The 16,035-nt window shown below is 48.8% G+C and overlaps 3 protein-coding genes across 3 annotated transcripts; 2 read left to right on the plus strand and 1 right to left on the minus strand.

The window, feature by feature from the left end:
* Window positions 1-2,026: 2,026 nt before the first annotated feature.
* EDB82DRAFT_422997 (polynucleotide 5'-hydroxyl-kinase GRC3) lies at window positions 2,027-4,294 on the minus strand (the record flags this gene model as incomplete). Its single annotated transcript, XM_025733265.2, has 4 exons — window positions 2,027-3,469; window positions 3,517-3,804; window positions 3,856-3,997; window positions 4,047-4,294. The coding sequence occupies 4 exons, from the start codon at window positions 4,292-4,294 to the stop codon at window positions 2,027-2,029; spliced, it is 2,121 nt and encodes a 706-aa protein (XP_025587698.2).
* Window positions 4,295-4,983: 689 nt separating this feature from the next.
* Window positions 4,984-7,005, plus strand: EDB82DRAFT_472942 (DNA-directed RNA polymerase I subunit RPA34.5-domain-containing protein; the record flags this gene model as incomplete). Its single annotated transcript, XM_025733253.1, has 2 exons — window positions 4,984-6,190; window positions 6,239-7,005. The coding sequence occupies 2 exons, from the start codon at window positions 4,984-4,986 to the stop codon at window positions 7,003-7,005; spliced, it is 1,974 nt and encodes a 657-aa protein (XP_025587697.1).
* A 7,232-nt stretch (window positions 7,006-14,237) lies between these two features.
* On the plus strand, window positions 14,238-15,650 carry EDB82DRAFT_472944 (uncharacterized protein; the record flags this gene model as incomplete). Its single annotated transcript, XM_025733231.1, has 2 exons — window positions 14,238-14,650; window positions 14,702-15,650. The coding sequence occupies 2 exons, from the start codon at window positions 14,238-14,240 to the stop codon at window positions 15,648-15,650; spliced, it is 1,362 nt and encodes a 453-aa protein (XP_025587695.1).
* Window positions 15,651-16,035: the final 385 nt, after the last annotated feature.

The following is a 16,035-nucleotide window of genomic DNA, read 5'->3' on the forward strand; positions in this document are numbered from 1 at the left end:
TCCTATTTTGGTCTCAGGAATGGTTCCAACGGTCTTCTCCACTATCAGGCCCATATTGTTCGTTTTGCATGTTTGATTCTCGATGTTTGAACGTCATGGCTTTGAAAAGTCTATGCAACAGGGGTATCGCTCAAAGTTCGCGCTAATGTCAAGCAACGACGCGCCGTTGCAAGCGAGCTGATCTAGAGTCGCACTATCGCACGTGGCGCATGAGAGGATGCCAGGCGGTGAGGTGATTATACACTTTCTCAACCTCTAAAATCGACTGACAAAGCCTTTGCCACAAGCTTCTCTGCTTCGTCTGAACCCTCTGGACGGTTCAACTTGCATCAGAGACAGCCGCCGCTGTGCCCCTAGCTTGCATGGCATGTCGCAAAATCGAACGACATATGTAAAGCGAGGTCATGGCACACGAGGCGGATCCGCAAGCGGATTGTCGTAGGTACCCGGCGACTCCAACCGCTGCCCCGTTGATCCAAGATTGTGCGTCAGAGGTCAAACCCTACTGTAGGGACGGGGATTGGGGCCCGGACTCATAACCCAGGTGTAGTTCGCTGGGCTGCTGCAGCCCTAGTAAGCGCTATTGTCTCGAGAGGTCGTACCTGTATCCAGTGAAAGATTGAGGGCGTTCTGCATCGTTGTGCAAGCCTAGATGCTTCCTGCCAAGGCCAAAGCAAGGGCCTACAGAGATGCCCATTGGATTTGGCAATTTCCTGAGACGCATGCAGAAGGCCGTTTTCACAAACCGGTAAGCAGCTCGGAATCTGGAGGCGCTGTGGTGGAGACTTCCATCGCTCTTCGTATATTTGTTGGGCTTTTGTGTGAATGAGCAAGGCGATGGCAATGGGTCAAATGCGAGGTGTAGAATGGTTGAGAGACAAGTCGAGGCCTCTCAGTCTTGCTCTAGTAGCATTCATTTCGTGGCAGGTACAACTGGGGGACCCAAAAGGCAGGTGCATGCCTAAGTTGATGATCAGGTCGCTCTTTCCCTCAAATAGGATCAAACAGTTCAGAAGAATTGGAAAGTAAGAGCGAGCATTCAAAGTTTAATACTTTTATTAAATCCACTATATTCTCATATATCGCACCCTCGATCTCTTTACAATCCCTCAATTCCCAGATCATTCGTTCGAAAGACATCACGATTTCCGATATTTATCGGGTCAGGTCATAAGCGGGGGTATAATGGTGAAGCTATGCAAGCTGATGCATGTCCAATCCTTCATGGCATGCTGGAATACGTCTAATTATTCCTACCAACGTGCCATTTAGCGGCTACGAACCTGGTTGAGTGAGTACAAACATAACCACAATGGTAAAGACGATGTCGGCAGTGGTAGGCGAAGTTGTTCAGCTGGTGCGAGCCAGATAATAATTGGTCTTGTCCCGAATAGCATCAATATCAGCGTCTATATAGACAGACTACGCACTTGGTCTAGAATTTATTATGGCCTGATTTTGGTCATGGCCCGCATCCGCTGTGTAACCGTTTTACGCCAGATGCATCAGCCACATTCCTCTATTCTCTCTACCACGATCAACACCACATGGGTTTGGACCAAGCTGCTGGGTGACAGCAAGAAAAGATGACAGGTCAAATTTTATGATCTCAAACCGAGCTAAAATTCCCTCGAGGTTACATCAGCTCAACAACTGGGGCCAAGAATTAACGTTTCAGTTCTTATGGCAGTCACACTTATTACGAGGTTGGACGTATTGACATGACAGTCTTGCCATCAACTTGCACTTCTTTTTCTTACCGACCTTTGCTTCACTTTTAACATGTCATAACACTGACAATCCAATGTTTCCCGAGAGCCAATGGCAATCTTCATGTTCCCCAACTTTGCTATATGGAGTTTCAGATCAGCCAAGTCGTCATTGTTCCTCCAATGCCGAGGAAGCCACATGGTCATTATATCAAATGCCGGGCCGTGTCTCCACTCCACCTCTTTTCCATCTGTCAAACGGCCGCTAACTAGTGGAAACATTTCGGTGGCATCCCATCGACGATCTATGCACAGCACTAGTCTCCCGTGTTGCTACGCCCTAGGTCTCTTCGGACCCGCCAAACTCGTGAACCAACGGGCCGTCTTTGACTTCCGTTCAAGACCTCAACCCAAGGGACTTGGGTTAGGTCACTGACTCCATCGGCCCCCTCTGGCTCAGCTTCTGACTGATCATCATCCGTGTCTTCATCGGTAACTTCAAGCATCATGTCGTTTCCCTCGTCAATCCCTGCTTTCTCATACAGCTCCTCCGTGTAAGCCCAATTCGGAGTATCAAACTTTCCGTGAAGAAGCACGACACTCCTTCCTTGCGACTTGATACTCCTGAATTCTTCAAGTGGGATTGGGGTGACAAGCTGGAGTGTCTCTGATTTCGTGTCGATGCCGCGCAAAAGCACCATCCCAATAGTCCGGGAATAGCGGGGACCCAAGGCTGCATCATCGTAGTTAGGAATGAATGGGACGTTTTCTGGACTCCTTGATACTGCTGGCGGCGATACTCCCTCGTGTGGAAAATTGGAGAATGCTTTTGGGTCCTCTATCTCGACTGCAGCCAGTACCTGCCCATTCACTGTATCAGCCAGTAATTCTGGAGAGCACTGGTAGTCATAGGACAAGAGTCCCAATATGCCTCGTTTCGACGAAGAATATTGCACAAGTAAGGGCGGTCTCAAGGAGAGCGGCGAGGCGTTCCACTTCAACCTCGGTGGTATATCGGGCAATTTTAGAGTCTTTGGCGCAGCATTTTGCGAGTGAAAGTAAGACATGATCTGCATCGCTCTGAGATGAGCTGCAGTTCTTGGTGTAAACTCAGATGACTGAGATGGAAGTTCTGTAAACTCGAGTTTTGTTGCTGTACGCAAAGCATCGACTGTCTCGGACGGGCCTACTTCTGACATATACACAACCTCCTGGGGCTTGATTTTCTCTATCAAACTAGAGAGTAGACCCAATCCAGTTCCTTGAATCCATCCGGGGGTGTTGACAATAAGAGGGACTCCAGCGTAGTGCTTCGAGTAGGTATCAAACAGATCTGTCGCACAAGCCAGATAGAGGTCGGGGTTTGGAGCTGGGGTGACCGAGGCCATTGAGTGACTGCGGACAACCGTAAAAGCAGAGTTTTCGAGACTAGGATGTGTGAATGGTGTGCCGAGGTTGGGTTTTGTTACACAAACGAGTGATAAAGTCCCCGGTGGTGCGTATTCTGGTTGACCTGGATCGAGGTCGAGTACCACAACACTACGAGCGCCCTGCTTCTGGGATCGATCTGTCAAAAGGCCATTCATGAACAGCCGTGAGAAAGTAGACTTCCCAGCCGATTTAGGCCCACATATCAGTGTTGACAGTGAAGTTTTCTTTCGGCTCGTCACTACAAGTGAAGATAATTTTTTGTTCCACGCAGCTGGTGAGGCCAATTCCTGAATGATGCATTTCTTAGGGGCATCTTTAGGGGTATAAATCTAGGCAAGTATAAGCACGTCATCCCACTCAAGACATAAAAACTTACAATCTCAAAGGTAGAGTCTTTTGTTGCCTTGGAAGAATTTGTCTCGGGTGGCTCATTCCATATTTTTCTGAATAGGGGTGACAGCCGACCCAACTGGCGTATGCCACGAGCATTACTATCAGGGTGAAGTTCCAATTTTGTCTTTTCCGTAGTCCGTATCACAGGAACTGCATGGCAGTGGGGAGCATGAACCCATTCAATCGTTTCCGAGGGGTAGAGAGTAGCACCAGCCAACCTCACTTCACCTTGGATGACCCTAATCCCAAAACTCCCAAGAACCAGTAACCGCTAAGCAAGTTAGCCATGATGATTATAAAATCGAGTCGTAACAAATCTTACCGCACTGTTTGATAGTTTTAATTCCATGACACCTCCTGTCTTAATTCGATGGTTTTGCTCTGAGAGGCGGAATGATGTGTACTCTCGAACCAGTGTCTGAGAAGCTCCGGCCAACTCAGGATTGGGAGTGTCTGTACTCCCACTAGAACACTGGTGAGCAATGCCCGGTTCCAAATATGACATGCACATACCTTGCTATTGCAACGCCTCTTGAACGACTGGCTGGTGATTCTGCCCCGCGTTGTAGATATTGATTTACCGCACTCTTCTTAGGAGATTTTGGAGTAGTATTTTGACTACTGTTCTTCCGAAGGGCGTCAAAGCGGTTGACACTAGTGGTCGCTGACTTTTCATCGGACTCTGAACCAGTTTCCATCGTTGATGCGGGAGATACTGCACCTTCTCTTAGTCGAGCCTGAAGAGCACTGAGAGCGCTCATTGCAGCTTTGTGATATTAGCCCTAAGTCACATCAAGCTTTTGTAATTGCAGAAGAAGAGTCATCGCCGGAACTCAAAACTTACGCTTTTCATCAATTCTTCGTTTCTTGTTAGACGACATGTCCAATATATTCGCCGGCACCAGTCTTGATCACAACTAGCAATAAAGAAGATGCAAATGTTTGAGGAATCAGATAAACACCGAGTTCAATCAGTGAACTGATACTGCATTGTTTGTCACCTCCAAACTTCGTATATAAGTAGATAGAACCATGAGATGATTATCGCGGGTAGGTGAGAGTGAATGGATACATTTTCTTATCGATAAGGAAACATTTTGACAGGTACCCAGGCTACATGGTTAGTGACTTTTGAGATGACTATAACGGCTGTTGAATAAGATAAAATCACAAATTCTAAACTCAAATAAGTTCTTTGGTGCCTTTCCTTAATTTGAAAAATATCCAACCAAAATAATCTCTTGCCTTTGTTCGTCCTACATCATTCGCGCACTCTATACCTGCCACCAGATTTTTACACGAAGCGGGCGCGTTGCTGTAGATATCTGCCCCACTAGCGCAGCGGCGCCTCCAAAATTTCATTTTCTAGCAACCTGAACTTTACTCTGAACAACTTCCTCGCCAATTGCACCCTCACCACCAAGAATCCTTATCAAAAAATCTGCCCGAGATGGCGCCCAAGGAACCTTTCAAGGTGCACTCCCTCAGCAAGCACATTGAGAACACAAAGAAGGGTTTATCAGCCGATTCGCAGACCAACCGCCGCCTTGCTGGCCGCTCTACAGTTGTCAAGAAAGAGTCGAGCGATCCAAACAAGATTTTTGCCAACAATGACGACGACGAAGGCTCGGGAAGCGATAGCGATAGCGATAGCAGCAGCGATGAGGCTCCTGGTAGCTTCCTGGAGAGGCTTACCGCTGGTACAAAGTCTGCACCTGCGAAGCCTACTCCTGTAAAGTCCACTCCCCAATCTGCCCGCCGTCGCAGCAAGGATGAGGAAATCGCCGATAGCGACGACGAGCGCAAAGCTTTCAACAACAAGGCTTCTTCCAAGAAGTCTGCTCCAAAACCTGAATCGTCCAGTGATTCAAGCAGCGAATCCGATTCTGACGACGAAAAGGCCAACACGAAGGCCAACGGTACCATTCCTGCCAAGGATGCCGACAGTAGCTCGAGCTCTTCCGAGTCGGATAGCGACAGCGAAAGCGACGAGGAAGACAAGGAGAAGGCACCAGCTGCCAAGATTTCCGCCGAAAAGAAGGACGATTCCGAGTCATCTTCTAGCGAGAGCGAGAGTGAGGACGAAGCTGAATCCAAGTCCAAGCCTGCCGTAAATGGCACTGCTGCTACCGCTACATCTGACAGCGAAAGCGAAAGCAGTGACAGCGAAAGCGAAAGTGAAAAAGAGCAACCTGCCAAGCCTACCACTAAGGCTGTCTCGAAGCCTGCTGCGAAGCCTGCTGCGAAATCCACAGCCACGGTATCCGACAGCTCTTCCAGCGAGGAGGATTCCGACGACGAGATGGTTGACGAATCGATGCACATCGAGGATCGCGAAGGACAGGTCGCAATCCCCAACTTCATTGCTCCCGACTTTGTCCTCCGCAAGGGCGACGATGGCACAAGCGGCAAGGATGTTGCTGAGGTCTGCAACAAGGCCAACCTCGAGGGCAAGCAGTTCTGGTACTTCACAGTTCCTTCTGATGTCCCCATTTCTGTTATCCAAAACCTCGAAATCCCCATGAACCAGTCAAGTGCCGGCAACAAGCTGTTCTCGCATGGTGGTGATGATTACGGTTTCTCTTTTGAGTGTATTGCTCCCAAGAGTAACATCCAGATCATGATCCCTTCTTCTGATGCTTCTCAGTATCAATCTGGTAAGTGTACCGAGTTGTCGCAGATATGCAAATTTTAACGTGCAATAGCCCCTAAGCAGATCGATCAAATGATGCAGATCAAGAAGATTACACCACTTGGCGCCAACAGATCTGTCGGTCCTACCCCTAAGCCAGCCCCTCGTGCTCAGCCTGCCGGATTGAAGGCCCGCTACCAGCCTATCGGTGTCAACGAGCCCATGGGTACCATTAGTGATGGAGAGGATGTAGAGATGGCAGAGGCTCCCGCTTCATCAACCAAAGCGGAGAAGAAGGAGAAGAAGCGCAAGTCCAAGGAGACGTCTGAGAAGAAGCAAAAGAAGATGACTCTTCCTGAACGACCTAGCGCCCAGAGCGTAGAGGAGCCAACCCCGGATACCCGCAAGAACAAGCGAAAGCTCGCAGCTTCTGAGGACGACGCTGCCGCCGCCACTGAGCAACTCCAGGCGGAGGCCAGATCGGCAGCCAAGAAGTCCAAGAAGCAGAAAACAGACCGAGTCGGCAGCCCTGACTTGGGCTCCGAGCCCGCTTCCGTAGCCAAGAAGCAGACTCCTGTTCTGCCTCCCACATTCCCTACCGCAGGAACCCCAACTTCTAAACAAAAGAAGGTTAAGGAGAGCGCTGTTCCCATTCCTTCTATTCCTCACTCGTCACCTCCCAGATCCTCTCCTGCGCCTGCCCCTGCATCGCGGGCCCCAAGTTCACCTATCCGGGCCAAGGAGAAGCGATCCAAAAAGTCAAAGGATAGTAAGAAGGCCGCATCAAGCAAGAGGGAAACCCCTGTCCCACCCCCCGTGCCTGGTTCTTCCTCGGAATAGCGTTCCCAGATGAAAACTCCTCGAAAGGAAAGGCGCAGGCCTAAGAACAAGGGCAAGGGTACTCTCAAGATGTGAATCGCTTGATCGAACGATGTGTCGCAATGACGGATGGCGTATAGCATTGTTAGCCATACATCGGGACGTACGCTGCTTGCACATGGCTATATATAAGATATCATCGTTCGTTCTGGCAGTCATCTCATGCGGTTTGGTTGAACAAGCAATCGGCAATATCTTTTTTTCTTCTAACATAGCTTTTCGATACCGCGATGAGGCAGCACAGTCTCTGTAATTTAGCGGCATGGCGTTGGTGGTGCATTTCGGTTGCAAAGGGATAAGAGGAAAAAAGGGGTGTAGTTGAGGAGGTTACAGGAAGAAATATGGGATAGGAATTTTGGTGGATAATCTCCTTGAGGTTGATTCCAACGATCTGAGCTTACCAGGGCTTCAGGATGGAAACCCCAAAGTAGATATCATCCAGATATAGGCAATGTGAGAGTACAAAACAATTAAAGCGTCCATCACGCAACTTGTGACATTGGAATCCGTGGTATGATGCACCCACCACTAGGCGCTGTATTCCACAGATAGTGAATGATATGGCACTATGGATTAAATGGATATATATCTCTAGTTACCAGACGATATCTATCTATTCTAATGCGTTGATCAAGATCAAGAAAAAAACCGCCTTCCAAGTTGCTTACCCTGTAGCACATACTCATCCATGAAGCTATCACCACTTTGGCTTTGGCTACACAACACCACATATCACATGTTGTAATCATTTTTGCACGACTTTGCCATCTTTTCCAAAATGCTAATTGTATTTCCATAGTTCCTGATCGACCGATCTACTAAGCCAACCTACATTCCCATTCCACCTCGTGGCTTCAAAACACCAACTCCCCCGCGAAAGCCCCAACGCCATCAAATTCCTCTCCCACGTCTCCAAAAAACTCAATCGCTCGGGAAAAAAAGAGAGCTCCAACGAACAAGCTCTACAGCTACGTCTAGCTAGTCAGGTATGTAGGGTTCATTAGCTTCATCCAACCTTTTTGGAGAAACACGCCCCCTGGTCCCAGTCTCGCAAGGCGGTATCCGTATAGCACGATGACGTCTGCGATTCTATAATTCGACTCGGGTACCATCTAAAGATAGACTTAAATTAAGAACTGTTGTTATCCGTAGTAAGGATGAAATCTGTAACAGTGCATTTGTTTCGAAAAACCCCCTTGAGATACAGAAATAGATCCCACGTTGAAACATGGCCCTTGAGAGCATTGTTTTGAACAATATCTACAAAACACAACGCTTGGAAAGTGTTTACTCATGCGTCTAAGTCGTAGCGACAGATCTGCACCATCACTCACGTCAACAAGTATGTAGTTAGTAGCTTGGGTTAGGTTAGCTTCTCACCGCCAGCCTCACATGAGCATGAAGCTACCAAGGTAGGGGTCTATGCTGAGCTCAGTTTATGCGGTAAAGATGGAAAAAAAAAAAAAGTTGATCATAACCGAATATGGCGTTTTACTGTTGCTGGGAGCGGTGGAGCTAGCAAGTCAACGAGGTCATTTGGATAGAGTACTTGGAGATATTGGTCCAACGTCTAAGACATCTCGAGTTACTCTGAGATAACGTACTTCTGAAAAGAGCTGGTTCTAAGCTGAGAACGATCGACTTGTGACCACAAACGTAGACGTTTCACTTTCTGATCTGCCTACACGAAACCCCTATTGTTACGTTCCTGTCTTGTAGCAGTCGTGCAAAACGTCGTCCATGATACGATTCTAACTGCTGATAATGACGGCGACGGAAGCAAGTCAAATGTCCCGCAGCAGATACCCCCACGTGTTCGGCACGAGGCGAACAAACGAGATCCTTAAAAAAAAAAAGTTAAAGGAGAAAGCATGTGGTTTAGGTTAAAGTTGAACCAAAGCCGAGCTTCAAATGAACCGCACACGGGAAACTGGGAATATCCGGACAACGGGGATTTGACTGCAACTAACACGCGACCAGCGATACAGACTTTCATTGCATCGTCCCATGCGGTGTTCTGATAGATTCCGAATCGCAGCACCGGCCGAAAACAGCCGACAGTGGATCTGCGGCCGACATGAACCCTGTGGAATTTTTTAATGTTCCTCTTCAATAGGCCGAGGCCCGAACATTCAAATCTTTGAAACCGAATGAGTGATTAAATTTAATTTTTTTTTTTTTTTTTTTTTTTTTTTTTAAAAAAAACTTCAAAGAAAAAATCGGCCGAGTTAAAAAAAAAAACCGAAAGAAGAATAGTAAAGTCCGATGGTCCTGAGCTAAGAGGGACCGTTGCGGGTTCTGTAAAGATTGTAGCACCCGATGTGGGAATTCGTTGACCGACGAGATCGACGCTGAAGCTCCAAGACCGAAATTTTCGTTTAATGTTCCTTTGTCTTGTCCATGGGACAGATAATCGACCGTCATGCTCTATACAGCGCTGTGAACAAGGCTGCCGGCATCCTTGAGGCCAAGAGTGTTAGTCAGTATTATGGCGGCTCGCTCGGATGCCGTAGCATTGACCGCCTCTGCGTTGGCTACCAAAACCAGGCTTTTATTGGTATCATGATACCTGATCCATGATGTGCCTTGGAGTCGTAGCTCACGAGGGCATGAATCTGAAGCTAAGAGAGCAGTCATCAACGCTCATCCAGTAAGATTGAGCCTGTAGGTATCTGTCATTGGGCATTAGCCTCTTGTAAGCGTGTGCTTGCATACCATGTTGGACTCTTGCATGTAGGTAGGGTGATAGGCATGTAACGGCAATTGCAGTTAATCATACAATAGGTTCAGGTCTGGACCCATTCTCCAACAAGTGCAGCGCGTCTGATGAGAGCTGATCAATATCGACAAGCATCAGGTTTGTTATATGGCGTGATGTTAAACTCAAGACAAGAGCTAAGTGCAGTGCAGCATGTGCTTATTGTGACATGCCACACACCACCTGAAATATGTCGAGAATGCCAGGTAAGAGAAATGAGTAGTGCGATTTCAACAGGCATCAAGAGCCGGCCTGTTCCTGAATGTTTCTGGTCCATAATCAACGCCGAACGCATTGATGAATCGGGATAGTCCTGATCAGAATAGCTGATAGGTGTCCTTCGTTTGCATTGAAACTGTCGTCCAATTCTCTGGGCGACTGGAACTAGACAAACTAGCGCATCGTAAATTATTATGGATGTCTCGTACTCAGGTAGGGGACCCTTGACGATCTCCTAAAGTTGGGCCAGCCCGATTCGACCTTGGCTCTTCCGTACCGGTAAGGGGGATCATTTAGATGAAGCCGTGCACAGGCGGCTCGCTCTTGGAAAACCTGTTAAAGGAGATTGCAAGGAAAGTTTCACTGTATCGATCGGTTTGTTTGCAAAGTTAACAAGGCTGATTCGTTGCGCATACGACAAAATAGCAGAGCTCTCCAAAGGACTGGATGAGTTTCGTACCCCTGCTACGGGAGACCCTCCCTAATCTCTTCAGACCCTGAAGGTCCTCCACCAAGCTGACTATGTATGCTGATGTTCTCTCAAGTCTCGGGTGCTAGCACGAGGTTCCACGTTCAATTTCGTTGCATTACGGATTCGCGCCTCGCTTCACACCGGAGCGAACGCCTCGCATTGACAAATATGACCCGAGCGGCCGTTTATAACTTCCGCCATGTTGGAAAACTCCGCAGACACCGACCGGCATCCGGAGCGGGCAAGCTTCCGACTTTAAAAGTGGACTGAACTTAGTTAACCTCTGGTAAAGTAACGTCACCATCCCATGACGATGAGGCTTGTCGCAGATAAAGGACATTATTGGTTGGCGGGTTTTCAAAGTCAGAGAGGCTTCAACGGTTTGATGTGTAGACCAACAGTAGAACCAACCTTCCGCTGCATCCGAATAAATGTGAATTGAAAGCAAGCGGGATTTCTCATGGGGGACAATTCGCGGGGTTGCGATCCTTGTCTTGTGCATATATTCTGAGACCTGGGCGGCAGGAAGGGTTGCGCGCGCCTATGTCTGGTGGTGAAAAGGGTCTATTTGAAGCGAACCCTTGGTTTGATTGTCTGGAGGACGAAGCCTCAAACCGTTACGCGGATTGCCATGGGCTTTCTTGCCAAGGCAGGGCTGAGTCGAAGACCGAAGGTAACAGAGCTTTATTAGCTAGCAGGCCATGAACACATGGCTATTCCATGCTGGCAAGACATCGCGCCGCTTGAACCGAGTAGTGGTGATATCAATTTGACTTCTTGAGATTCGGCAACAATTGATCTTGTGCTGGCAGTCAGAGAAGCTGTTGTGTATGGCCTGGCGCTAACATGAGATTAACTACGCCGCTGCCGTGGCTCGACAGCTAGGAGCCAGACGTGCAGTGATGATCATGAAACGTCGATGTATTTCTCACGGTGATCTTGGCTCAAGGGGTACTTTACTTGAAGCTGTTGAGCAACAGTGGTTGTTGGAGATCAAGATTGTGGTGTGAGAAAAGCAGCTAGGGATTCATCCCACTCACACCTTCCGCGGGCTTTAGCAGCATCGGAATTGGAGAATTCTAGGGGCGGGAGAGAAGGTACATATGTCGCAAGTACTCGACGGACAACGGCAGCTGTGAATTTTTGCTCTGTTCTTCTTTCTCTGCTTCCTTTTTCGCTTCTCTTCCTTGCGACCCGACCAAGAAAGAGGCAGTGGCCCCAGCTCCTTTAGCGTCAAATAAAAAAGATCCTTGTTTTTTCTATTGATCTAAATGGTTCATTGTTCATCATCCATCTCGGTTTGCGGCCTGTGAAACTTTGCAGGTGGAGAGTCTTTTGTGCTATCTTCTGAAAGAGGATCATTCCTCGATGATTTGACTGATTGATTGCTGACATTGCAAACAATCTCTGCGTTATTAAGCACTGCCGGTATAGCCGGCTGTTTAACAGTAAGACTATCAAAAGTAGCGTTGCAGGAGTTATGGAGGCAACAGGATACTGACTTCAACGGAAATGTCCCTGTGAGGATATCTCCGGGTCGCTTCCATGTTTCAATTGCAGTCAGGATTTGATTTAATTCAATATTACCACGGGCAGCACGGATGTTGCCAACGCATGGGATGTGGGCGTGAGCTGTTTGGACTGCCTCACCTTGATCAGTCAAATTGTCGTTGGTCAGAGCATATTAGTGCATGCAAATCAACTGTCAATTGTCATGGCAGATTGAGCTGAGGATCGTCATCATTTTGCACTGCAAGCGTGGGAGCACATGACAACTCGCCTACCAACTTCTAATCACATCTTTGATTGGACTGAGACACTTTAATCGTTGAATTCAGATGGCTCCCCAAGGCTCATGCCGCTGTGCCACGACGATGACGCTGCCTAGTCTGCCAATCGAGCAAGACATCGGGCTGTAACTAAGCGACACTGTCAAGGGACCGTTTCTGATGGTGACGTTTTGTATTGAAACCAGCCACCGTCATCGACATAGACCCTGATCAAAGAAAGACAACATTTGATGGGTGGAATTGATTCAACAAGTCAAACGCATCATGATTTTAGTCTGCTCTTGTCTCGTTTCGTGCTGTCTTGAGCTCACGCGCGCAGCCTAGCATATTGACATATGTCTTGCTGAGGACCAGGGTTGACTCTATTCGTCTGCTAGGAATGGAGGAAGACGGTACTGAATAATCGGATCCTCGGAGACGACTGCAACTGTAACACTGAATGCGAACGGTGATGAATCAATTGGACTTCAAATAATGTGGACTTATTCAGAAGCGCTGTTCGCTTGTGTTGCCAAGGTACCAACCGTTAACGCTTTCGGTGGTTGCCCAGCAGCTCTGCCAAGGCTGAGAGATGTACTACGTATGAGATCTTCCTTTCCATGGGCTGCCTCTTGTCCATGTTCAGTTTAGACAGCTCCGTGACTGTGGCGGTGCTCGATCACAAAGACAACTGCGATGTTACAGGTTATTGTTCAAGTCTTTTGATCGAGGCTCAGTTCAGGATCGGTCATGCATGTCTGCCTACTACGTTAATTTCCCGCTCAGTAAAAAACGTCGCATCCATACTTTTCGCGTTGCATACGCGGAAAGTCAGCGTCGTTAGACAGGGCGGTTCTCACGCGACTCAGCCCACCAATTAGTCTCGGCACCAGCTTGGAAGGAAATTACGGTAATACGCCTGGATTCGGGAAGCCGTAAACCCCGTTCCTCCGCGGTGTCTGTCGGACGCGCTCTGTCAGCAACTTGACTGCATCTTTGCGAATGATTGGCTTAGTAAAGACAAAAGAGCTCCGTCTGAGCGTCAGAGAAGGGCTAAACAGGCTTAGGCGCTGGCTCCAGTGCAATCTCCAGGCGACCCTGGTGTCATCCACATGGATGGATGCCCAGCGAAGCAAGGAGACAAGCTGGACAAGGGCTTGAATGGCTCCGCTGAGGCTTGTTGGCTGGTCGGTACCCAAGGCCCTTGTAGCGATGACTCCTCCCGCAGCATCCGGGCTCATTTGAGATGAGGACAAGGGAAAATCTTGCGCTGCGCTGCGGGCCTGGTCCCCCCTTGGACGACCTAAGCTAATGTCAGTGTGATGGACTCCTTAGCTTAGCGCCCATAAGCCCAAGTCCTGCGCTGCGCGACTGGCCCTGTCAAATTTGAACTTTTTAGCGGATAACGGTTGTGAAGTCAACTGTAAGAGTCTTGGTTTTTAGGTACCTACCTGCTGTACACTTGGACACGCCCCTGCTGCATCGACTTTCCTGCACCTCGTCATCATACTCGATCATTCCCTCCTCCACTCCCTCCACTTCCTTCATATTACTACTCCCGTTTCCTCCTCCGTCTTCTTCTTCCCTCCCTTTTCTCCCTCCTCGATCCTCGGTTTGGTTTTGTCTTCAGATTCGCACCTTCAAAAGGCACATATCCTCCTTCTTCACGACCTCAGGTTCTAAGCTTCACACTTTATCTGTGTGGCGTCCCTGTCGCGTGTTACTTCCCTCCATTCTCTCTGCGATTCGACATCCATTGCTCCAGACAACCATCCCGACGATTCCGACCTTCGTCGTATGCGATCAAGTCAAGTAATTAGGTCAACTTGGATATGAGGTAGCTTTTGGGTATTCATATTGGGTTACCGACTACGCGTTACGAATTTCTTCGACATTATCTTGCGCCACTACAAAAAAGCAACAAACAAAACCCCTTACAAACCAGCATCGTCCAGACAACAATTACAACATCATCATGAACGACTTCTCCGCCACCCTCTCGGGGAAGCCTAAGCTTCAGCTTCTATGGCCCGAGCATGTCAATTTGCCATTTCTCAACACTGTTCCTCCCAGATATCGAATTGGCCGACGACGTACCAAGTCGAAGTCCAGACCTGGCAACGAAGAACTCACAAGTCTCAAGACCTCTTTCAATGCCTGGGACGGTGTTCGTGATCTTCAGAAGCATCACTGGAGGACCTCAGATCTTCAGTATGCTGTAGTAGGACTTCTCGTTCTCTTTTCTTTCTGGATCGCTCCTCCTGCACCTGGAGTGAAGCTTCTTGCCATTTTGGGTAGCGTCTGGGTTCTTCTCATGCCTGCTACTCGCCAATTCTTCTTGCCTTCAGTCACAATTTGGACATGGCTTTTGTATTTCTTTTGTAGTCGGTACGTTTGTAGTCATTCATTTCAACCATCGCATGTACTAACATATTCTAGATTTATCCCTAATGAGTACCGACCTCACATCTGGGTTCGTGTGCTACCCGCCCTCGAGAACGTCTTGTATGGCGCCAACCTATCGAGCATTCTCTCCGCCCACCAACATTCAGTTCTCGATATTCTCGCCTGGATCCCTTACGGCCTATGCCACTTTGGCGCTCCCGTTGTCTGCGCCCTGCTCATGTTCGTCTTTGCCCCCCCTGGTACAACCCCGGTATGGGGACGCACCTTTGGTTGGATGAGCATTCTTGGTGTCACCATCCAGCTTCTCTTCCCCTGCGCGCCCCCTTGGTATGAGATGGAGCACGGCCTCGAACCAGCTGCGTATGGCATGTCTGGATCCCCCGCTGGACTGGCTCGCATTGACGAGATTTTCGGCATCGACCTATACACAACCAACTTCAGCACAGCGCCTGTTCCCTTTGGTGCCTTCCCCTCGCTCCATGCTGCCAACGCCGTCCTCGAGGCTCTCTTCATGTCTCATTGCTTCCCTCAGTTCCGAACCTACTTCATCATGTACGCTGGTTGGGTTTGCTGGGCCACTATGTACCTCAGCCACCATTATGCCATTGACCTCGTCGTCGGTGGCTTGATTGCCTCTTGCTTCTTTTACGCCGCCAAGGCACGATGGCTACCACGCCGCCAAGAGGGCAAGATTACCCGCTGGGAGTACGAATACGTGGAATATGGTGACCAAACCACCATCACTGACGAGGAGTACGGCGAGTACTTTGGCATGGGTCTATTAGGACGCCCTCGCGCCGATTCTAGCGACGGCTGGACTGTTGCAAGCTCCAGCTCGAGCTGCGGCTCAAGTAGCGGAACTCTCAGCCCAACATTGTCTGAAGAGGCCCTCCCCGGCATGCTCGACGATGACCAGCTTTGGAACAGCCATGCTCCTGCTAGAGATGTTGAGTTGAGCGAAGTTGTTGTTGCGGCGAGGTAATCAACACGATTCAGTGATAACAATCTCAAGACCCAGGCGACCTCATCCCACGCCTGGTGACGAAACTCGCCAATGGGATTTTACGATTTTAATGCCCGAACCCTTTTAATTTTCGACCTTATACTTTTTTTTCTGATAACAACTTTGGCATTCATCGGCACAGCGAAATGGCGCAATGCGATGCTTTACAACGGCAGATACTGGATTCTGACGCAGGGCCGTCAGGGCCAGGCGGCAACCTTTAATAATGGGTTCAAGGGGCCATCGATGTCCCTTTCTAATGTATACCTGCGGAAGGACAAAACCGGACCTGAATAGAGTAATGTATACAAACAAGAGGAGGTTAATATGTGCATGGATATGCGATCACGCCATGTCATGCACC

The sequence above is a fragment of the Fusarium venenatum genome, assembly GCF_020744135.1.
Source record: "Fusarium venenatum strain MPI-CAGE-CH-0201 chromosome Unknown EDB82scaffold_1, whole genome shotgun sequence".
In the NCBI taxonomy this organism is placed as follows: domain Eukaryota; kingdom Fungi; phylum Ascomycota; class Sordariomycetes; order Hypocreales; family Nectriaceae; genus Fusarium; species Fusarium venenatum.